This window comes from Dunckerocampus dactyliophorus, chromosome 3 (genome assembly GCF_027744805.1).
Source record: "Dunckerocampus dactyliophorus isolate RoL2022-P2 chromosome 3, RoL_Ddac_1.1, whole genome shotgun sequence".
Lineage (NCBI taxonomy): Eukaryota > Metazoa > Chordata > Actinopteri > Syngnathiformes > Syngnathidae > Dunckerocampus > Dunckerocampus dactyliophorus.
In genome coordinates this window covers 30,724,046-30,748,987 of record NC_072821.1, presented here as the reverse complement: position 1 = coordinate 30,748,987, position 24,942 = coordinate 30,724,046, and the positions used below count along the sequence as shown (strand labels likewise).

Here is a 24,942-nt window from a genome sequence, read left to right as displayed (position 1 = left end):
AATTTCAATCTGGACACAACTACAGCAGCTCAAGGAGTTAAACTGGCTGAAACCCTACCTTTCCCTGCAACGGCCCTTGGATAAGTTTTGGGTATTTCTGCGTCGAGCTGTTCCCGTGACCGAGCTTGCCATAGTCGCCATCACCCCAGCTGAACACTTCACCCTCCGTCGTGAAGGCCAGCGTGTGGCCATCTGAGCCCTTGGAAGATGACACTTTTTTGATGGCACGGTGAGGTTCGAAGGTCAGCTTCTTGAGCGTGGACTGATTGTTGGAGTCTCCGAGGCCAAGCCGACCATAGCTTCCTTTCCCGCAGGCCCGCACAGAGCCGTCAGAAGAGATTACGAAGGTGCAGTACTGGCCTGCCTCAATCTGTGAAGATTGGGGAAATGCTTTAAGTTTGCTTATCATGAAATACCGAAGTAATCTCCTACTGCAAAAATACAGTACAGTATCCCTTCAAATAGTCATCAGTGATTATATCATCTTTATTAGGAGTGTAAGGGTACATGTACAGGTATTCCTAAATCGGATTTCTAGGTTGATTTCTCGTCGCCTCGGCAGACTAATACAGTGCCGCCCAGCGGGAGTCATGGCTAGTGATAGTGCCAAGGAGGAGTCAGAGTCTGGAGATGCTTTTCCATCGTTAAAGTCAGGAACGGGGCTCCAAGCTGGAACTATTCATGTTGCACTTCAGGGTACACCCTCGACTGGTCACAGGCCATTCACAGGGCGCGTGTAGACAAACAACTATTCACACTCACATTCACTCATATGGACAATTTAGAATCTAAGGGACTTTAATTTACTAAAAATAAAATAATAATTCACACCATTCAAAATTTCACTGATGCACCTGACTGTATCGCTGCACTTTCCTAAAAAGAGCAGTTGTAAACTACAGTATGTCGTTTCATATTTATTTATTGGAGAATTACTTGCTAGCAGTTTTTAGTTTTTTATGTTCCATTGAAAGAATGCGCATTTTGCATTTTGTTCCCTTACAGTACCCAAAATGAATCGAACCCCGACCTTTAAACACAGGTACAGTATGTACCAAACCATGGTGATGGCATACCGTTAGAGCCCTCAAAAGAAGACAAAAAAGTACTTCAACACAAACAAAGTAACAGCTTGCAGGATGACTCATAGTGTTTCAGATTGAAGGTAATCAAATAACTGGAGGACTGTGACAAAAAAATCGATTTTGTCTGTCACATTTTGTCTGTCTTTGCCTCACTCTCACATAACCTTGTAACCAATATAGATACATTTTAGGCTACTGACATCAATACTACTACAAGTATTATGTCTTTCTCTTTTAAAGCACCAGAGCACATATTGTATCTTACTGTCTGGGCATCAGCAAAGCTGGGGGCCAACTTGGGCTGCAGGATCTTCTCTTGTGTACCCTCAACAAGTTGGTGGCTGCTGTTACTTCCCCACACGTACACCTCGCAGGTCTCAGAAACCACTGGGGTTTCACCTGTCTGGATGCTGTCTGGACTGACACAGGTACGGGAGTAGTCTGACGCCATTCGACACACCTGGCAAAAAAAGGACAGCATTACGGGAAAGCCCTGTGTACATATTTTTAGGTTGGAAAAAAAAAAAAGGGAAAGTATACAAAGAGGTTGCAATGTTAACACGTACGCAGGGATGGACTAACACAACTTAACACAAATCTTACTTCTTCAAAAAGACATAGTGCTGCCTCATACAATGAGCACAGCCCATCAGGGTTGCGCGTAGGTTCTCTCCATTGGCTGCGATCTGCTGAGGAACCCTGAAATAAATCAGACTCATCACGGTTTGTCATTATATGAAGCGTACACAACACAAGCTACTGTATATACTGTTGTTTCATTTTAAGCCTAAAGGGAAATTGCGGAACTCCCTTGCATAAAAAAAGTCACTATAAGGTGTGCAATGCAGTGGAACCCGTTTGTGTCAACGCCCCTCAGACTGGCTGACCGACGGCAACATAAGCGGTTGTCAACATAACTGAACTCAAAACCGAAACTGGCCATTGCTCGCACATTTACTTGTGACATTGGCCAGAGACATAATGAGAATTGGCTTTAATAAAGGATTTTTTAACCTAAAGCAGTTTGGTGAAATAATTTTAGTCTATTTGTGCATATTTTAATTTTGATTCTCGTGTTTTCAAGTGCTATTTTATACTTTTATCTATCAGAGCTGTTGTGGTCATTTCTGCTGCAGTTTGTTGTTTCCCCCCACAGAAAAGACATCTCATTCATCTTTAGCCTAACCCTAACCCTAACCCTAACCCTAAGCCTCCTAACCCTAAGCCTTCCTCCTCCTAACCCTAACCTTGAATAATACAGGTAAAATATACAGCATACATGTACCACTGTCAAAAAAGCCCCCCCATCTTTACGTCTTTATGCTTCATTGCTAATGTCTAGAGCAGCGGCTATCAAATATTTTAGTAATCCAGCATTCCACTGAAAATGTTTTAGATTAATCGAGTAATCGGAAAAAATATATTTTTGCTTGGTTAAAGAGCGAGAGCAAAGAAAATAATAAATTTCACTAAATAATGAACCAATTGCTTTAATTTTTTTAAATTTCTTTTTCTTTTATTTTTATATTTATTTCCGTTTTATTTCTTAAATTCCCATTGTACATAGGAACAAACTGTATTTCCTTGGGTCTGAATTATGGTGCTTTTGTAGATGTAATGTATTTATCCATCTCAGACTAACTATTTACTGGAAAAGGAGAGAAACAATCATAACTTTACAAAGACATTCTTAAGACTAAATTGCATTACATATACATTTAACATTTCAGCTTTTTCTCATTGTGCCTTCTGCAACGATGCAATGACAAATGGGCCATGATCCGCAGATGGAACCTTGGCCGCACCTTAAGCACCGCTACGTTTGTGGATCTTCGTCGGGGTCAGGCTAGTGGCGTCGGCTCTATAAGCAAACTACAAGTCTTTTTGGCTTATTGGCGTGAGCGAGCGATGGTGGTTGCGCGGCTGCGTTACAACAGCCGGTCCTAACGAGCAGTGTTTTTTTTGGAGGTGCACATCCATGGAGTTATATTTATGCCTTAATTTTGAGGAAAGGCAGATTTTAGCCGCATTAATGTGCAATACTGCAATTGACTGGCGACCAGTCCAGGGTGCACCCTGCCTCTCGCCCCAAGTCAGCTGAAGATTTCCTCGAACACTGAGGAGATCCTCAAGAGGTGCCACCAGAGACAGTACCTTTTGAGGCAGTTGAGTTCATTTGGAATGAACAAAAAAGTTTTGCTGACTTTCTATCACGCCTTCATTGAGAGCTTACTAACATTTTCATTCATCTTGTGGTTTTATTAAGTTCATTTTAAGGATCGGACGTGTTTGAGTGGCTCCGATCAGGTCGTAGGTTAAGATGTCCACACAGCAGAACCCAAAGAAGAAGGACAACCATCCAGCTTATGAACTCTGACCTCTCCCTGTCCAGATATTGCACAACCATCCATCCATTTTTTTATATTCCACTTAACCACACTCAGGTCACGAGTCTATGCTGGAGCCTATCCCAGCTGACCTTGGGTGAGATATTGCACAATCCCTATTTAATTTAGATATTTACATTTTTCATTTTTAAATTGCATACTTTGCGTCTTTTTATTGTATGATGTTCCAGTTGTCCTTGTCCTGTTTTTTTCTGTATGCTGCTCTTTGTGTCCTTTAAATTGCCCCTCTGGGATAAATAAAGTGTTTGAAATTGAAAGTGAAAAATGGTGCAAATTCTGGTATCGTGACAACCCTACTTTGAACTGAACAGGAAGACACTGCCCTGTTAATGCTGCGTAACTAGACACCGCTTAGTGACGATGAAGTTAACAACACTACAATACGTCAACGTAAATGGAACCTTTGGGTCTCAAATTTTATGTAGACGCCAATTTAAGCGGGCACTATTTAGTAATAAGAAACAACACGGTGGACCGGGACTTGAGTTGGTACACGTAGACAGGCTGTCAACATAAGGACTTGAGCTGGTTCCACTGTAAATTATGTTGCTCAGTTGTGTTTCTTTATCATTTTTGTGCCATTATCCAAATGTTTTCACGAATCTCATAATAAATCAATTTCAGAATAAATAAAACATTTGACAGAAAGCCTCGTGGCATGTTAGAAAATTTGTGACTGAAAAGTTTGGCAAAAACAAGCTTGTTTACTTACCAGTGATCGTCTCATCTGCATGAGGATGTTCATGAAACAATCATAGCCAATGAGGCCCTCCTGGCTCTGTGGTGCCTTACTCTGCTCGATTGTACTGACCACAGCCGCTGCCGCCAGCGCCATCTCAATCCATTCCAGCAAGTAGCGAAGTGAGCCCCTCTGGGAGGCAAGCCCGAGCAGTAACTCTGAGGCAAGTCGTCGCCCTACGATATCTGCCCCAGAATTTGGCATAGTAACCCCCTTCAGGAAAGTGGTGACCTGGGCCAGACTGTCCAAGCCCATTGGTGGGATCTTACTCTCATTGGCCAGAGAGAGGGGCGGCAGGGAACTAACTACATCAATGGCCGTGTGAATGACATCATTACACAAGTTTAGGTTGCCACCGGCTGCCCCACATGGGCTGGGTGGAGGCGGCATCATCCAGCTCTGCCGCAGCAGGGCAAAAAGAAGGCTGAGGCCTGTGCGAACACCCATCTCAATGAGTGCATCAGTGCTTGAGCGGGGTCGCTCGCTGACACAGTGCAGATCCGCCGAGCCCGAGGTGTTCTCTGGAGAGTGCTGCTGCTGCTTCACTTTCCCCTTGTCGTGGTACTTGTTGGACAGTGCATAGAAGATTCGCTGAAGAACCAGCACGCGTTTGCGCAGGGCGGCGGCAAAGGGAGAGTCAGAGCACACCATCTTGGCCAAAGCTAACTGGCTGCCAAGAAGCGCATCCAAGTAGTGCTCCTGTTCATCGCTGGAGAGACACTCGCGCTCAAAGTCTGGCAGCTGGGGACCCTTGAGACAGAGCACCTGCTGGGGGAGCAGCACCACCTCTTTGTTAGCCAGGAGCTTTGAGTACAACACGGAAACACCTTCTCGTGTGGCTATGGACTCGCTGTCCTCTGTGATCCATGAGCTGTTGAGGTGCTCCAGCCATTTGAGTTTGACTGGGGGGATTGTTAACGCCATGGCACGTCACTTTGGAGCCATCAGTCCTGACAACATACAATAAGTTAGTGTTAAAATATTCAGGATCATCTGCTCTTTTACTGCTTTGTTTTTGCTCTTAAGCTTCATTTCACATTATTATTCATTCATTCAAAACCCAATAGTTATTGTATTCTGCTATTCTCTTTGTTGTTGTGTGTATTGCTCTTAGTTCTCCGTGTAGTGCTGTATTCAAAAATAAATTCCATCACAATCTGCAACAGGAGGAGTAAGCAAGGCTCACCTGCTGCACAGCAATATCTGTTTGAACATACAGACCCATTTGCACTGCATGACTAAGCTGTCACCATATATCAGCAACTTTATTTAGGGCAGTGGTCCTCAATTATTTTCTGTCATGCCCCCTGCTAGTGGACAGAAATGTTTTCATGGCCCCGATTTGAAATATTAATGACAAACTGATAATATTTAATATCGGACTGATAATATCAGACTGAACTCGAAACTGAAACCAGGAAAAAGCAACAAAATGAAGAGCTGTGAAGCATAAGAGCGTATTCAAGACTCAGATTGCATGTTGGGTACAATAAATTTGTTCATGTTGTAGGGGTGGGGGAAATAATTGATTCTTAGATGCTTCGTAACGCGGACATTGGCGATTATTAATCGATTCATAAATGTCAATAATTGATGCTGACGGAACAAAACAAAAAAAATGAACAAAAAGACGGAAAGCGGAAGTGCCGCCCGGACAGTTTATGGTGGTGCACTTAAGACGCTGCCAGAAAGGCTGAGCACAAACTCCGACCCGCACCAGCTGGATTTAAAGAAAGCGTCTGAAAGCACTTTGGCTTTCACGTAGTTGAAGATAAAAAATGAGCTGGACAAAAGCCAGACAATATGCAAGCTTTGTCATACAAGCTTCAAATATTTTGGGAACACGATAAATATGAAAAACCACATAGCACGTGTCCACTCAAACGAGGAGGGAAAAACAGCCAGCTGAAGTTGCTGTCGACCGGAGAACCATCGACCAGGTGATAACTAATTTTCCACCCAACTCGGAAAAGGCGCTGTTATGTCACCGTACATTACTGATGACTAGAAGCTAGAGTCTCATGTGCTACAAACGAGAGGAACGAATGAGAGCCATACGGGTGCGAATATGGCTGAGCTGTTCAATAATGTTGCAGCGGTATGTTGAGTTCTTGTGGCCTATTCATTTGTATTTTTTGTATTATTTGTGAATAAGGGCAGCCTAGTTTTTTTGGTTATTCATAATATGCTGAAGTCTGCAAGCATTATTATTGTATGAGAGCTGCTGGTACAGTAATCTATATTTTGCATGAAAACTGTTTTTGACTTTGCTATACAGCAAAAACATTTTGTCAGATATTGTATGGATGATATTCTATCAGGATTTGTGTTTGAATTCATAAGTCTTTATTATTTATTTATGAATAATGACAGATTTTATTTTATGTTGGTTATTCCGAATATGCTGAAGTTTGTCTTAATTTTATACATGCTGCTACTGGCGCAAGTTACTTTTCCTGCTGGTTCTGTACAATGGGAAATATGTTGGTAGATGCAACCTTCCAATTATTAAGATAACGTAAGTAAATTCATCTGTTTCATGCTTATTTTATATTGTGGATCATTGCAAATGTGCTTTGTTTTAGTAGTACACAGTGAGTAAAAAGAAATTATATATAGAAAAAAATCATGCAAAAAAAAATTGACAAACTATTGATCACAAAAAAAAATGCATTGAGATGCATCGATAATCGTTTGATCATCGCATCGCAGGCCTCTGAATCGTAATTGCATCGAATCAAGAGGTGGGCAGATATTTCCACCCCTAACATGGCCGATATTCAAGGCTGCAATATCAGAATCAGATCGACTGTGAAAAAGCTGTATCGGGACACGCCTATTAAAATCACAATCATAGGCCAAATTTGTCGTTTCTATCGCCCAATCCTACTGTCTACTTATCATTGACTGAAAATACTAATCTATCATTTTAAGTCTATTTTACTTCAATTTTGACTACAACTGTTTCATATGTTTCTATCCAACGCACGCGCTTCTTCTAGAATGTTCGGCCATTCATTAAACAGGGAGGCTTTTATTTTATCCATGCACTTTCCAAAGTATTGATTTATTTCAGCTTCTGCAGCATGAATTTGTCTCCTTGTTGGTGTAAACATGCTCCCCTCCGGCTTCATCTTCTTCTCTTGTGAATTTAATCGAGGAAAAGGCTTCTTGAGACGTCATCTGTACTTCTGTGTAGAAGGTGTCGGACGTTTCGCTCCTCATCCGAAGAGCTTCGTCAGCAAACTAATAAGTGCTGGTAGCTTAGGCCTTAAATACAGTAAGACACTTGTTTCGATGAACAACTCCTGTACGACTGAGAGCCTACACAGACGCATTGTGAATTTAATGTTGTTAAGTGCTGCACCATTAGCATGGGTACATGCATACAATGTCCGCTCTGAAATGTATACATGCAAGAGCAATCTGGTTTCCTGTCAAATTGTGTGTTTATCCAACCTTAAAAGCAGGTCACAATCTGATTAAGGTGTTTACATGCATTTTTAAAATCTGGTATAAACCGAATTCATGCAATAGGTTTTTTAGCGCATGCTGACAGAAACGGACAACCACAACAAACTTTGGCACAGACCTTTGAGGAATGGACAAGAACCCATTTGGTTGGTTTGAGGTCCAGGTCCAAGACAATATCCAAAGCGCTTATTATTTTCATATTTTCAAATCACAATGACAGGCTACATACAGTACGGCAGCTGATTTCTCATCCTGAGAAGCAGAAAAGCCATACAAGAAGCACCAAAGGTTTTCCCAAATTGCTTGTGATCGTATTTACACCATGTGAATAAGATCACCCAGAATCACCCATTATAATATCTGCCAGAGCCAGCAAATGTGTTGCATGTTTACCCAACTGAATTCAGGTGCTAACATGCGTTTAAAAAGCTGGTTTGCAAAAATTCAGATTTTTTTTTTTTTTAACTCCACATAATTGAAGTGACTGTATCGAAATGACTTCATGAAAAAGTACACCCAAATCCTAAATCCTGCAACTATTAATTAATCTGAAGTTTGTTATTTCAATTAATCGAGTAATTGTCTAGACCAGGGGTCACCAACCCGTCAATCGCGAGCTACTGACCGTTCTTTGGGACTTTGCCGGTCCATCGCGAGAATATTAGAAAAAAAAATGTATTAATACATCAATGCCCTCCCCTCCCGGAGAGCGACCAACAGGCACGCATTTTGTCCACTGAACACGCCCGTACGCCTCACCGCCCTCCAAGCACACAACACGCAAGCTCCCGCCAAGAGCCCAGTCCCCAAAAGCTGACTGGAGGAATCAACACACTTACAACGGATCGCCTCGCTGCAAGGTTAAGCGAGGGAGAGAGATAGTGAGTGATTCTTCATCACCAAAATCAGACCAGAACTGGACTTAGGAGACCAAGTGGGGGGGTGAGTCGCTGTGGACTACAATGCTGATGAGGATGTCATACAACTTCATGTCATAAAATCAGAACTATCCCTTTAAAGCAGGGCTATTCAACTAAATTGTTCTGGGGCCCACATTTTTCGAAAGCTAAGAACCTGGGGGTGGGTATTCAAGATTCAAGATTCAAGATTCAAGAGAGTTTTATTGTCATGGTATGGGGGGTGGACTTCTCCCTTCACTATTGCAAATGCAGTGTAAATAGTAAAAAGTGTAAATCAGAACTTATACCTAAATGAGCTCTTAAAGGGGACCTATTATAATAATTTTCAGGCTTTTGTATCGAGTTCTGGACTCCTATAGAGCAGCTACACAAAATAACCCGCACAGAAAGCGTTCTAGATCTTCCAGACTCTGCACCTCCAGGTATGCCTCCCGCCGAGCCCACTCCGCTGTGATTGGTCACACTCCCAAAAGCTCCCGAAGACTTCCGGACAGCTGCCGAACCCCTTTTGTTCGATTACTTACACAAAATAAACACAGTTAGGACACTGATGAATTGTTACTTACAGGTTGCTCTTCTGACTCTTCAACACTACCAAGTAACATCAGAAAGGCGTCGGACTTCATCAACAGTTTAGCGGATAGTCCAGCTTCGTATTGGCCCATGTTCACTAAACAGTCACGTGTGAAGTGCCGTTGACCGATGAGCTTATTTTCCTCTTGCTGGCCGGGGATCAGCAACTCCAACTACTTCTGCCTGATGCTTGCCTCTTTAGGCACACCCGAATAATCATTTCCTGGGAGCCATTGCTCAACTTGTTAACACCGTGAACAGAGCAAAGCACAGCGCAGGTGCTGGGCATAGAAGCAAGTCCTGGTTGCACTGACGTCACTGTAACTCGATGTTAAAAAAAACTCTGTAAAACACAGAGTGCAGAGCCGTCCAAAACTGCTTTCAGGGCTCACTTCCAAATGCGCAAACCTCATTATCTGACATGATGGCATCGTTTAAAACAAGAATACAACATAGTAACAACATTTATAGGTCAGAAAAGAGGAAAAGCATAATAGGTCCCCTTTAAGTCATTCACACTGTACACAGAACGCATGAAGGACATATCAAATACAGTAATAATATTAAATACACATGAACTAATTACAAATTAAAATTAAATAAAGAGAAGACCTCCTTGCTTTTATCCCTATGTTTGTCTTGCAGGCCTTTCTCCCTTCTTAAAATATTCTCCTCTCAGATCTCCTTATAGCAGCGCATAGAATTCATGACATCAAGGACCACCTATATTTTTAAGAATTAAAATAGAAGCAACATGTTTATGCCAGTCAAAGATCCCCTAAATGACAGGAGCCCTGTGCAGTTTTGGTACTTACTCCAAAAAACAGTTGTCAAAGATTTTTAGCAATCAGCCACACAAATGTTAGTCGTTCCCGATTTGTGAACTGAACTCGTGGGCCGGTCTGATATCATTCATAGGTCGCCAAAGTATCATTTTGGCTCTTTGTAAAATAAGGAAACATGGACAGTAGAAAAACTTTGCATTGTATTGTTTTACCTTTTTATAATACCTTTGTTATGTACTCCAAATGATCTATATGTGAGTGACTGGCTGTGTATTGACACTCACACAAAGGTTCCATCCAATGCCAGTTTTGCTACAGTTTAGGCATTAGTTCTGACACGAAAGTATGACAGTTATTTATGTAACAAACCAGGGGTTGGTCAACTCAGCAGCAATGGGCCATGCTACAGCTAACACTAGTTTGGGTTCTAAGGTTGTTAGCTCATGGCTGACGTTCTTAAAATACGTAATAGCTAACAGGGTTGCTGGCTTGTTGTATGCTTACCAAGGTACTGTTTATTACATTACAAACAGCTGTCTAAATCACGGACAGCATCAACACAAGACACGTCAACACTATTTACACACTGATGTCTACTTATTATGACAAACGTGACACGTTTTGCCTGAAGAATCCCTGGAAGCCGACTGTCAACTCATGCTACTGTTTACGTTAGCTAGCGTAAGCTAAGTGCCCTACGTCACTAAGCTAGCAGGGCAAAAAACGCCTCAGTGAGCAGAGAGGTAGCCGACACCCTTGTGTGCAGGTATGACGCAAAGACAAGTTGTCAGCAAAAAAGAGCTGATAAAGTCCAACAACTACATGAGATGTGCTTTCTGCTGTCTCATAACTGGTTAGCTGGCATGGCTACGCTTTGCAGACGTTAGCGTGGATAGCTCATAGAAGATCGCTTACCACCAGCAACTGTCAAAGGCCTCCTCCTGCTCGTTGTTTTGTTTTGTTTGTTACACCTGAAAGTCACACTGCTTCATTGTGTCGACACGAAGAGTTTAGTCGAGATCCACAGGCGTTTAATAAGTGTTCTCTGAACAGAGAGAGGGCCGTGCATGGACGTCCATCCCTCCCACCGCGTCCCTTCCACTGCAGCGAGTGTGTGGAGCAGATCGCTCAGCCCCTTACTGAGCCCCAGCCCCGGCCCGGCCCTGGGTTGTGACGTAGACACCTGCCTTCCCCACTCGCCCCCACACTCTATCAGCTTGGTCCCTGTGTGTGTGTGTGTGTGTACGTATGTGTGATAACGCCAACATACCTTGCCCTTCTATCATTCATAAAAATCCATTTTAGGGTCCATTTACGTATCGGTATCGAATCGATACTATTGTGGCGAGATTAATATTTTTCCGTCCTCGTCTGTTTATTTTCACAAACCACATCTTAAGAATACGTTTTTGGACATAAGGGGGATTTGAGGGCAAAAACGTCAAAAAAATATGTATTTATTACTTATGATTACATTTCCTTATATTTTACATTTCCTTTTATCTTTTATTTCACGTTTTTCTTACAGTGATGCAAATGGTGAGTTGTTTGGTTCTCTTGTCCACTCATTGCATTGCTGCCATGTGTTAACCTGCTTACGACAAAACTTGTGTTTTTTTGTTTAATACTAAAAGTCAACAACAATATCATATCATCATCGTGAGCTCTGAATTCACAGTTTCAGAAAGAACACACAGTTAAAACCTTTTGGAAAAGACATTTTAAAGTAATAGATCTGCAAAAAGTATGCCATGATTCAGTACGTCCCTCAGTTTTAAGGTCACAGTTTGGTTCAGCAAAGGATCAAAATGCACAACAAAGATCTGCATACTTAGCTTGTGAGATTTTTAAAGTGAAACAAAAAAAACAAAAAAAACCCCAACAAACTTCTGGCAGGTAATTCACCAAAAAATAAAAAGAAATTCTAAAAAAACATACAAATATAGATATAGCAAACAGAAAAAATGATAATACAAGGGCATTTTGATATATTTTGTACATTAAGGATGCTAAATCCAATCCGGCAAATTCAAAAATAGGCCGTTTTTTTCCCGCAGGAAACACATCTCGTTCAATGTAAGTCGGTTATCATTTATAAATATGTGACAATACTGTTAAAATACATAATATAAACATACAGTATGTGTGCCAAAAAAAGGTCACAATTTTTACACATTTATGTCTGATAATGTTTTCTCATCAGGTGTTGATATTTCGCACTTTGTTGGCAGTCCTTGAATGCCCCATAATTGCTATGAGACACAAAAGTGAAACTTACAGGTATATAGTGGTGTGAAAGAGTCTTTGCCCCCTTCCTGATTTCTTTTTTTTTTTTGCATGTTTGTCAAACTTAAATGTTTCAGATCATCAAACATATTGAAATATTAGTCAGTGACAACACAACTGAACACTTCATGCAGTTTTTAAATTAAACTTTATATTAAGGGAGAAAAAATACCCAAACCTACATGGCCCTGTGTGAAAAAGTGGTTGGCCCCTAAACCTAATAACTGGTTGGGCCACCCTTAACAGCAACAACTGCAATCAAGCACTCGAGATAACTTGGAGGGTTTTCCAGCATCATGCTAGTAGGAGGGTTTCGAGTGGGAGCAGCGAGCCGTGTCAAAAATACATATTCACAAAGTACAATAAAAAAAAAATATTGCAATCTACTAATTTCATTTCTGCTACACTCCATGTATGTCAGCGGCCCCGCCTCCACCTATCATGAACGGCGTGAGCCGGTTCTGGACCACAAAATGCAGAGACACACAATCCATATAACAAAAAATATTAACAAAAAAGTGTCCTACAGATGAGGTAAAAGTACAAACAAATACAAGAAGCTATAAACAGAAAAAGGGGAAAAGCCACTAAAAAAAATACAGAACACAAAACCACTACTAGGAAAAGCTAGTAGGGAAAAAACAGGCACAAGGCAGAAGAACAAATGACACTGCTGGAAAAGCCACACAGGAAATAATTAGCCGTCGCAAAAAATCAACACCGCTCAATAAGTAAAACGGGACGATACAGACAAAAGCCAGAGAGCAGGTACAGGTTAAGAGCAAACACAAAGCCGAGCTGAGCAGAGGGCATGAGCAGCATGAGGGACAATCTGGCAATGAGTCCTGCTGCCATGCTTAAAAAGGCCAGGTGAGTGATTAGCCGCAGGTGTATACAGGAAACTCCGCCTACTCCAGGGCAAAGGTGCACTGCAACTGCAAAGACATGGCAGACAGGCGGCAGCAGAGCGACAACACAGAACATGACACCACCCGAGACAAAGAGAATGCATGACTGATAAAAGGGCTCACTCCGTTCATACTATTGTTCTATGGAACAAACATGCCAAGCTGCTGAAACCAAAGATTCAAGATTCAAGAGAGTTTTATTGTCATGTGCATAGTAAAACAGCAGTTATACTATGCAATGAAAATCTTATTCTGTTCATTCTCCCAAGAAAAGAAAGAAAACACAAGAAAAAGAATAAGAACATAAGAAACATAAATACCATCATAAGAAACAAATACCAATAAATTAAGCAACAACAACAGAAAAGACATTAATACAAATACAAATACAAATAAATAAAGTGCTATGAGTGTGTGCGTGTGTTGCGTGCGGTGTGTGTGAGTGCTTCATTGAGAAGCCTGATGGCCTGTGGGTAAAAGCTGTTCGCCAGCCTTGTGGTCCTGGACTTCAAACTCCTGTAGCGTCTGCCTGACGGTAGGAGTGTGAATAATGAGTGTTGTGGATGTGTGCTGTCCTTGATGAGGTTGTGTGTTCTTCGTAGGACTCTAGTTTTATAAATGCCTTGCAGTGAGGGGAGGGCTGCCCCAACAATGTTCTGTGAGGTCTTGATCACCCGCTGGAGTGCCTTCCTATCACGTGTTGTACAGTTACCGTACCAAACAGTGATGGAGGCGGTAAGGACACTTTCGATAGTGCATCTGTAGAAGCAACTCAGGATTGTGGTGGACATGCCAAATTTCCTCAGTCTTCTCAGGAAGTACAGTCTCCTTTGGGACTTCTTCAGAATTTGTTGGGTGTTGTGAGACCAGGTGAGGTCCTCGCTGATGTGTGTGCCAAGGAACTTGAAGGTTTTCACCCTCTCCACCTCAGTCTCATCAATAAACAGGGGTCCTATGCTAGTCCTGAAGCATGTGTCAACAATAGTCATTAGGAAGCGCCATCTAGTGCCAATTTCAGGTTTTCTTAAGCACGGCAACTCCACAAACCTTGTGCAAAAACTCAGCAACCATGGGTTCCTCCAAGAAGCTGTGTAAGACAGGAAAAATGAAAGTTATTGATGGCCACAATGCCCGGGAGGGCTACAAGAAAATAGCAATGCATTCTCAGCTTGCATTTTCCACAGTGCGAGGTATAATTAAGAGATGGCAGGTAAGGGGAACTGTGGAGGTCAAAATGACATCTGTAAGACCAAGGAAACTTTCTGAGAGAACAGCTCGTAGCCTGGTCAGAAAGGTAAAAAAAAAACCCACATTTGACTTCAAAAGACCTGCAGGAAGATTTAGCATACTCAGGAGTGGTGGTGCACCCCTCCACAGTGCTGCTATACTTGCACAAACAAGACCTGAAGGTACTGACGCTTTAGGGTGCCGATACCAATTTTTTAATTTTTTAGGGTGCCACAGCTTTTGCACATGCCAAAGTGATGTTTATTTCTGCAATTTTGTACAATTTATAAAATAAAATGTAACTATACAATTGATAAAATGAAATGTAACTATGTAATAATATTGTCATTTTTTTCCCATATACCAGAGAGACTATAAATATGAATATACATTTTTTTATAATCATTTTTGATATAAAATCAACTGTTTTTAAAGGGGTACCCTAACTTTCGCACACAACTGTATGTCTTTATGCTTCACTGGTGTTTTTTCATCGAGCGTTGAGATTTCACACTTTGTTCTGCGGTCCTTGAATGCATCATAGTTGTGTGCTGTGACTTGCTGGTACACCGTGAGTTTGATTCCATGTGTTCAACAATCATTTTACATGATCTATCATTCATTAAAGTCCCGAGTCATGTTACACTTAAATATGTTTCATGAAGTGTGTGAGGCATATGTTGGACTTGGCAATTTAAAAGTGGAGGGTTCTAGAGCTGAGTCTAATAATTACTACTCAGTTTTATTGCAAATGTTGATCCGAAATCATCAACGTCAAGCCAGTCCATCAAAATAGACATTTTGATGGGCATATTACCATGCTGATGGGTCCTGGAATGTAATCTCCCCGAAAAGCAGAAGTTTCCTGTACATATATAAAAGTCCAAATGCATACATTTACTACATATCATCAACCATCAGTATCATTTCAACATATCTGCTGTTGTGTATCTATGCAGTACCAGATTGACACTAACAAGGGTTGGGCGATACTGCAAATTTTGGTATCAGTTCAACGCCTTATACAGGACAGGACCAATATTGCCGATACCAATTTTTTACTTTAAATTTTTATATATCTTCAAATGATTTTGTGATAGCTGCCTTTAATTAGTTGATGATGATGTATGTTTGTTGATGATGATTAATATATCTAATATCCAATTAAAAAGGCGGTAATTTTACTTATATAATATACCCAAAGGACCAAAATGGCCCCCATGCTGCACCGTGGTCTCAACATTTCAGAAAGCCTGTTGTTGCATATTGTGTATTACACTCTGTAATGTGTACTGACATGTGATGCAGCTGTGTCGTACTTCGAATCGCAAGAAATTTCTTGGGAGTTTATCATACTCCCTTTATTATATTACATCAACTAGATGACTGTGACTCTGAGCTGAGTCATGGAGAAACCTTCAGCGAATCAATCTACAAAGCGCGAACAAACAATACAAAGTAGAATTGTTAATGCTTCTACATGTGCTGTCATGGGTCACCTTTTGTACAAAAAACAACATTAGTCACAATCTGTATTATGAAAGCATGCCATACATGTGATGCTGTGAAATTTTTTACAATGTTGCAGATATTTAGTCTTTCTTGTCACACATTTATATTGTAATATCACTTAAATACCATTTTATTTGGACTTTATTCTAATATGATAACTTTTTCCTTATTTTCCTTTTTTTTTTTTTACATGTGGATGGCTAAATAGATGTAATGTGCAGATTATTTCAATAGTAAGGACATTAGGGCTGTCAAATGATTAAAAGTGTTAATCAGATTAATCAGTTTTTTAATTAATTAATCACAATTAATCACCATTAGCAACTATGTCTGAAATATGCCTATTCTTACTGTATTTAATTAGCAGAAGGATAAATGACAGGAGAGGTTTATATATATTTGTTATGTATTAAATATGTCAGTCAAGCTAAAAGATACCACACAAGTCTAAAAATCTTTTTGTCTAACACTAGTCTCTTTAATAGTAGCAGAACATTTGACTCACACTTTAAAACTTGTTATTATGAGCAATGAGGGATTGCGTTCAAAGACATCACATAATTTAAGGTAAATTTACTTGTTTTCAGTGTATTTTCCAGCATACTTAAATGTAGCAAATTGTACATCTGAATTAAGAGTTACGAAGTGAGTGATAAGAATATCCACCTCATGTTTGGCTTTATCTTCCTGTTTGCACACACACACACGCATTATAATGCTGTGTTTGCACGGAGTGTCCCTGAATGCATCTTGCGTTCTTGTAATGACAGTGAGGAAGCGTCGTTCCCAGGATGAACGGACTAGAGACATGTGTGAGATGGAGCTACATACGGTATATAGTGTTGGAATTGTACTGTTGTTGGCGGTTTCAGGTCAGAATAAAGTTATAAAAGAGCGTCAGACTCTCTGACTGTGTGGGAACGCGACACTGTGATTCCATCTGCCATCATAACAGAGAGGCGTGCTTGCTCTGGTGTGCATGCGTTAATTACACTAAAACAATGAATGTAATTAAATAAATTAGTTACCGCCGTTAACGCGTTATTTTTGACAGCCGGAATGGACATTTCCATATTATATAAAATGGATGGACATAGATTATACAGATGCTATAATCAGTGGTGTCCAGTCAGGGCCAGAAAGGCCGTATCTGCTGGACGAAATACAATCAGAAGCACTGACATACATTTAATTATTTAATTCAATAGTATTAATTCTTCCATGAAACTGGATTAATTTATTCCAAAGGTCAGTGATTTTCATTTAGTAGCATATCTCTTGGCTGTATTGCTTCCCATCGTGTATGTTAGATTTTTTTGTCCAATCAGATTTCAGCTTCTATGTGTTGCCATGTTAATCTAATCTGACAAGGGCCTGCAGAATCAGCAGTGCTGATCCATGTCACATACACACTTTTAGCAATGGGGCTGGGTTTTTTTTTTTGCTAACCAGACTTCAGATTTGCCTCTAAGAGCCTGCGAGCTGGACCACAGTGACATCAGCACTTTTCCGTTCTCTGATTGGTTGATCAGAGCAAAACTTTTCCACAAGCCAAGTTACGTTCACAATGGCTGACTAAGTAGACATAGGCGACCGTGGTTTCGCACGGTCGCACTTTTTATCATTTTTTTTTAATCGGTCTGTTGTCTTTTGTGATTGACAATGACCTATTATTAGTCAAAACATATTGAAAGACAATCATATGTAGTATTCTAGTCAGTAGGCGTACGTAATGTTACATTGATGAGACATTACCTTACATTACCTTAACACTGCATGGAGTCAGCCATGGCATGTGTGACATTAAGTGTGAAAAAAAGTTCTCCAACCATTCTACGTGAAAGTGGTAGGTTTTTGGTTTCTTACTTTGTCCCTCTTCCCCACTCCATTTGAAACAATTTATGTTTAGAATAAATAAATTGGAGGCTAACTAGTTAGCTTGGTAGCATGCTATGCTTTAAAGCAGTGGCTGTCTTTTATGTCCCTGCAGTGATCCTGCAGTCTGCGCATAAGTTACGCAATGTGGTGTAAACAAAGAATAATAGGAGTGTAAAGGTGACTATGGGGGTGTTATTTCATGTCTACAGGACTCCATAATGGTAAAAACATATTTAGAATGTCATTATGAAAAGATTTACTAATATTGAGTCCTACTTCACCTATATTGTCAGTGGCTTGAATGACGCCCTGGGCGGACCGAAGCCCCCCTCCCCGACACAAATTCTCACTACTAGTTTTTCTTTACAAAGAAATTTAAAAAAGTCGCTACAAAAGTTATTAATAAAAACACAAATAGAATGGACCATTATTTTTTGCAGTGCACAAATCCTTCAACCCCTTCAAGCCCCTGGGGCCACCGCCACTAACTATTTGAGAAGCACGGATAAAACTAAATGTAACAGTCTAAAACTAAATGTAACAGTATAAACAAAATATTGCAATTATCCCCTTTTATCCCGTGCACCCTAGTGAGGATAAGCGGTATAGAATGAATTGGATGGATGGATATTCCCTTTTATTACCTGCTTTGGGCAAATTACTAACAAAAAAATTGTTATAATTACTACGCCATGGGCTGCGGTGCAGCTTTGCTGCCCCCTGTCTGTCATTTGTTGCAGCACACTGCCGACTCACGGGAGGAGCTGAGCTTAGCTTTCTGGTCTACCCTTCCCCCTGTATTTGTGAGTACTTGTTTTCCCTGCTTGCTGGACTGCAGCAGTGATTTTTGGTTCGTACTTTTTGATTTGTATGCAGCTTGGTTCTCAACAGCTACTTTTGTTTGTTAGTTCTGTTCTGCTCGTTATTCAGCAGTGTCTTTTGTTAGCTTAGTATTTTTTTCTCCTGCTACATCCGTGTTTTGCAGCGTCCTTAGACATTTTTGTTTATAGTATTTTTTCCCACGGCTATGCCTGGAGTTTATGTTGTACATTCTACCTTTTGGAATTTTTGTTCCTGTTATATTTTTGGTGTGGACTTTAATACATTTTTGTTACACAGACACTAGTCTCTTCTCTGCATCTTGGGATGCTAATTATTGGCCACACGCCGCCCGTGACATACTAGCTACTTTCCCCAAAAAGTGTTGAATTGGTTATGGAATTGACTGCTTCATAAACGTTAACTAGTGAAAAGCACTGTTATTTTTAAAGCAGTTATTCCCAACACTGCTCAGTACATACAATCACTTGAGCAAAATAGGGTCAATAATGCAAAATAAGTCAGCAAAAGCTACAATTGGCTCTCATTCACATCCTTTGGCTTTCTGCCCCCAAAGCCCTCCTGTGTCCAAGAACTTATTCCCTGGCTTTGTAAACAATGTACAAATATAACAATATCAACTATTTTAAGAATATGGACAACACAGAAAATAAACACTGAAGCTAACTGAAAAATATCGATCCTATTGCGTTGGGATCGATACTATACCCATGCTACCATTGATATCGACTTTACCGATATTTGTGTGAATCCGCCCACCTCTCGACTCAACCAAGGAGATCTGCGAGCTGATTGTGAAGCGTGCAAACCATCAAAATGTTTTAAATTAAATGTATTAAAACCAAGCTAATTCTATTGCAGGTTGCAGGGAACATTTATATCATTTTCTCACATTTGTAAAGTATATCGACGCCGTCGTCACCAAAACGTAGCAATTTGCTATTTGCCTTTGGCGGACCATCGTAGTAGCGCGTACGCGCGTTGAAACGAGCGCGGCCAAATACGTCATGAAGACTTATGACGTTGTACCACGTGAAGGCTTAAAAAAACGTCCTACGCATCCATTTTTCTTGGATGTTTTGAGAAAATGCATATATTATAAATAGCACATTTGATTAGTTTCTGCTTATCCTGCATGATGGCTAAAAATGGAACTTACGTGTTCTCCAGTCGGCCCAGGCCTGTTGAGAGCCGATCCAAACTTGCTGGGTCGCCCACAGAACAACCCCAGTATGGGAATATCATGTACGATCGACGTGTCATCAGGGGGAGCAGCCGTGGCCAGCACATGCTGCCAGCGAAGGCAGCAGCGCAGGCTGCCGACATCCAGCAACAGCATGGATTTCGCAGGAGGTCTATGGACGTCATGAGGTCCAGGGACCATGTGTGGTTCAAGACTGGTGACACCCTGTATGGTAGAAAACACGTGGACGTGCAAACCGACTCGTATCTGGAGGAGCTGAGTCTCATTTTGGTGACTAAAGATATCGACTCCCAAACTGATAGTTTCCTCGACAGACCTGCAAGTCCGCTCTTCATCCCTGCCAAATCCGGCGATGATGTCGCTACGCAAATCGAGGAGGGGGATCTGTTTGACTTTGACAGGGAGGTGCAGCCAATGTTGGAAGTCCTGGTGGGGAAGACCATTGAGCAGTCTCTCCTGGAGGTGTTGGAGGAGGAGGAACTGGCCTGCTTGAGGGCCCAGCAGAGGGCCTTTGAGCAGCTGAGAAATGCTGAGTTGGCGGAACTGCAGCGGCTGCAGGAGCAGGAGCGGCGGCGCACCGAGGAGAAGGAGTGCAGGATTGCCCAGCAGAAAGAGACTGTTAGGAAAGAAAAAGAGACGGCAGAGATGATTGCCGCCCGGGCTTGCGCCCAGCAGTTTTTGTCCAAACTTTTCCCTGCGGTCTTTGCCTCCCTGAGGCGACACGGCTACTTCTACGACCCTGTGGAGCGAGACATCGAGACCAACTTCTTCCAGTGGCTGATGGCTGAGGTCAGCAACACTCTGGAGAAGAGGAACTCAGCTAGGCTGTTGCTGGACAACATCATCCATGATATCGCCGTGAAGAGGCAAGAGTTCTTTGGTGACCTGGAGACGGTCATGGACAAAAGTGTACATTTGGAAACTATATAGATTCAAGGAATCTGATGTTCAAAAATGTGTTTTTCTTAACACGGAATGTCAAATTAAAGTTAAAATAAGATGAATACCATGAACTGTACAGTAACACAACTTCTAAATGCAGATTTTAACACTATTAGAGCCCTCTAGACATGGAATATTATTTGATGTCTGGGTGTGGTGTTATTGGTATAAATATATTTATGTAGTCACCTTTGCACAGCTGGGATAGGCTCCAGCATACCCCTGCAACCCTAAGAGGACAAGCGGCATAGAAAATGGATAGGCACCTTTGCAGTTGTATTACACATTTTAGTAGACATATGAAGATTAAATAAGACATTTAAGACATAAATTAATCTTTATGTTGCCGTAAATGTTTTACTATGCTTGGGAGTTGGAGGGGGGTGACAGGAAGTGATGTCAGGGGTTCAGGGTTGAGTTTTAGCTTGGCGTGGGTACAACAGTAGCGCATGTTAGATTATTGTGCCTGTTGGGACATCATTCAAACCTGCAATAAAAACATGTTTCAGCGATCAAGTCTGGTGCTTGTTATCTCCACAAACACTACAGTAACATTATTGACACCTAGTGACCACTGTAGATGACTATATGTCACCGCAACATCTTTGAATGCGTCTTCTGAATGCCTTATATTTGTATTTTACTTAATTTTGCCATTTTTATGCTTGAAAAATACAGAAACTGCTTAAATATGCATATTTTTTTGACTGATTTATGCCGTATTCAACTACGGAACTGCGTGATTTATTGAATATATTTTTGAAAAAACATGATAGAGTGAAGCTGTGAAATTCGAGGTGTAAGGTATTAGATTTGTAGGAATGGAATACTGTATGTCTATAAAAAGATACTGGCTATGTATGTAGTACACATCAGTTCCAGACAGTGGATGTCCTCCGTGACTCCATCTTCACCACCTGGAACAAGATTCCCACTAGCCTCCTGGAAACACTGGCATCAAGCATGCTCAAACCAATTTTTGAGGCGATTAACATCACTGAGTCCTTTTTTGAACATTTTATTCTTATTTTAGGGGGCTTTCTGGTTTTTTTTAGTTATGGTCTTAGACTTTTGATCAGCTGGTGAACAGCCTATTTCACTTTAACGGTTGTTTGCAATGAATTGTTATTTTTTTTGTCTCACTCCCATTTCTTTTTGGTATGCACTTCGAAGCTCTACCTAGAACCTCCTTAAGGTCTAACAGTGCAAAATGTCAATTTTTTTCAACTGGTCTTAAAATTTTCATCCAGCGTATTTACACGTGCAAATTCACATTTGTGACAAAACCATTAGACTTAGGCAGACTTTATTGATCCACAAGGGAAATTGCTTGTTTACTAGATTTACTTGGTTATGATGCATAGAAAGCTATACAGGGTAGTCATAAATACAGTTAAATATCAGGAAATGTAAATTAAGAATGAAGAAAACATACACACCAGTGTCAGGACACCAGTGTCAGTCTAAAATGCTCAAATAAACACAATACACGCCCCCCTGTAGAGGGCGCCCATTTGCCACGCATAACTCGAGATGAGCGCTCAACACGACTGGTGGGCGATACTGCAAATTATGGTGTCGATTTTGCCGACGCTGATACGCTTTACTTTTTCAAAATAATTGAATGATTGTGGCTTCAATTTGTTAATTATAATGAGGATAAAACACAGAGCAAAGACTCTAGGCGAACAAAAATATTTTATCAGCAAACTTATTTGTGGACAAATACAATACCACAGTGTAACAATATCAGCAAAAATGATACAACAGCACAGAGTACTAATGGGAGTTTGTAAGTATCAACAATGCTATAATACGAACAACACAAAAATAATTGCGAAAATAACCATTGAAAAACAGAAAAAACATGGACAAAATGCTGGTATCAATCCGATACTGCTCCTACCATGGTATCGATACTACCGATATTAGTTCAGAACTGTCCGTCCCCTAGTTAACATGCACTCACAGCTTTAAATGATCATCACTACTGGTGGGCGAAACTACACATGTCCGTATCGAGCCGATACCAAGTAAATTCAGGGCGAGTATTGCCGAAACGCATATTGACATTAAGGTTTTCAAGATCATTGAATCATTTTGTGATTTGTTGATCATTGATCCATCCATCCATTTTCTATGCCGCTTGTCCTCACTAGTGTCACAGGGGTATGCTGGAGCCTATCCCAGCTGACTTTGGGCGAGAGCCTTGGTACACCCTGGAGTGGTTGCCATCCAAACACAACGCAGTTGATATATAGATAAAATTCTGACTATATAGCTCTATAGTCAGAATTTTTTTTACAATACATAGGTACATCAAAAAAGACAATATAATAATATCATCAGAAATATAAAAACGTTCCCCTTTTCTCTTATATTATTGTACATGCAATTATTCACACAAAAACGGATATTCATGAAAATAAACTGAATGAGAACGTGTCAAACGTCAATATCGTATCGATATCACCATAGCATTGACATGATACGATAGGTATTTGGATCGATCCTCATTTGCGAAAGAAAGTTATTACTCTCTACCATACCTGGGAGCCCTTCCGTTTTCATCAGGATACTGCCGTATTCTTCCCGCCTTCTTTATATTTTCCCGTTTGTTTAACTTAAATGAAAAAAAAACTTCGGTTCTGCCTGAGTATCAGAGCTTCCGGTCCGCTCCGCTCGGCAACACTCGGCCAACATCGGCGTAATACCAAAGACATAAAGCTCATTGAGATTGTTTGGGACTACACTTAGGTGTTCACCATGGCGTCTTGGCAACTGTCTCGTTCATTTACAATTCCCAGTGTTCTACGTCTACGTCTACAACGTATTTATGACACATACGTTTCTTTGTTTCTGGGATACTTGAAAAACGATACATCTGCTCTTTTAATTAGCATAATTTATAGCTGAACCATGTCATGGTCTACTACTGAAACATGGTACATCTTACGCAGCGAACTGTAATGTCTTTGGTCATACATCCGGCAGCCGAGAAGTCAGGCCTTCAAAATAAAAACACGCTTTGGAAATAATTGCGGAAGATCACAATTTCCCCTTATTCATCCGGAACATTTCCCTTATTTTATAATGCAAATGATGAATACACAACAGTGATAACAGACATGACGCCGGAATACTACAATCTAACGTAATATTGCCATTAAAACGCGCGACAAGCACACGAGAAGCAGCATCAAAGCGTGTTATGTAGCGTCGTAATAAATGTATGCAATGTATGTGATATATACTCATGTTGTTGAAGACGTGACGACAACGTCAAACAATGGCATGCATCACACACCTAACACACTTGAACAAGGTGTTTGTGTTTGAAAGTTTACAACAGTGCACATACTCGCGATGTCTTTCAGAGATTTGCAAAGTGAGTATGACTAACGTAAATGCATAGGTTTTGTGTCACACTGGTAGAAAATTGTTCTTTGACAGATTTCACAGAGATGATGAGAGCTTTGGGCTTTCCTCGCTTGATATCAGTGGAAAACTTCAAAACGCCAAACTTCACACTGGTGGCAGAAATCCTGATATGGCTTACTCATTGGTATGTGCAAAATAACTCAGAAAAGGGGTCGCCAACGTTTTTTCTTGTGAGCTACTTTTACAAAATGAAAATGGCCAAGAACTACGCATTTTTGTAACATTTATTTTCGTAGCTTATTTACCGGATATCCTTGTTTTACCAGATCATTAACAAAGATTTTGTATTTCAGAATGAATTTCTTTGAGTGTTGTCACATTATTAACTGAAAACCGGAATGAACAGAGGCAGGGAGTACTTTCAATGTTACTGTTACTATAAATTACTATACACAGTTAAGCTTTGTCAGCTATAGCACAAAGATAAGATGTTTTCTTCCGATAGATTAGCATATATTGACCTACATTTAATAAAAAAAGTGTATATACTATAGATACTTTTTTAAATCCTGAAATTCAAGATTTTTTTGTATGAAATTATTTGTTCATACTTTTCTTGTTGCAGCTATGATCCTCAGATGGAAATTCCAACTGACACGAACACAGAGTCAGACAGAATATTCCTCATCAAGACCGTAGCGCAGTTCATGGTAACATCCCACGTTTAAAAACAACGTAACACTTCTGTGGAAGAACTGCTGTTCATGTGCGTTTCCATTT

The 24,942-nt window shown here is 40.6% G+C and overlaps 3 protein-coding genes across 17 annotated transcripts in view; 2 read left to right on the top strand and 1 right to left on the bottom strand.

Annotated features, from left to right (window-relative positions):
* Positions 1-11,108, bottom strand: part of herc1 (HECT and RLD domain containing E3 ubiquitin protein ligase family member 1) — a 95,410-nt gene extending 84,302 nt beyond the window's left edge. For all 13 annotated transcript variants that reach the window (XM_054769746.1, XM_054769753.1, XM_054769748.1 and 10 more), the window contains exons 1-5: positions 10,900-11,108; positions 4,206-5,182; positions 1,689-1,784; positions 1,351-1,545; positions 59-370 (exon numbers count right to left, since the gene is read on the bottom strand). In XM_054769746.1, the coding sequence (XP_054625721.1) occupies positions 59-370; positions 1,351-1,545; positions 1,689-1,784; positions 4,206-5,156 (1,554 nt within the window). In that variant the 5' untranslated portion in view covers positions 5,157-5,182; positions 10,900-11,108. The remainder of the gene's footprint in view (positions 1-58; positions 371-1,350; positions 1,546-1,688; positions 1,785-4,205; positions 5,183-10,899) is intronic.
* Positions 11,109-18,554: 7,446 nt separating this feature from the next.
* LOC129179066 (radial spoke head protein 3 homolog) lies at positions 18,555-21,164 on the top strand. The gene has a single exon (XM_054771893.1). The coding sequence runs from the start codon at positions 19,771-19,773 to the stop codon at positions 20,767-20,769; it is 999 nt and encodes a 332-aa protein (XP_054627868.1). The 5' UTR covers positions 18,555-19,770; the 3' UTR covers positions 20,770-21,164.
* A 2,650-nt stretch (positions 21,165-23,814) lies between these two features.
* LOC129179064 (clusterin-associated protein 1-like) overlaps positions 23,815-24,942 on the top strand; it is a 35,591-nt gene continuing 34,463 nt past the window's right edge. For 2 of the 3 annotated variants that reach the window (XM_054771889.1, XM_054771891.1), the window contains exons 1-2: positions 23,815-24,346; positions 24,788-24,872. In XM_054771889.1, coding sequence (XP_054627864.1) covers positions 24,189-24,346; positions 24,788-24,872 — 243 coding nt within the window. In that variant the 5' untranslated portion in view covers positions 23,815-24,188. The remainder of the gene's footprint in view (positions 24,347-24,787; positions 24,873-24,942) is intronic. The other variant, XM_054771890.1, reaches the window with a different exon arrangement.

Bases quoted from the DNA above. Each gene is read 5' to 3' on its own strand.
- LOC129179066 (XM_054771893.1), top strand. From the start codon at position 19,771: ATGATGGCTAAAAATGGAACTTACGTGTTCTCCAGTCGGCCCAGGCCT.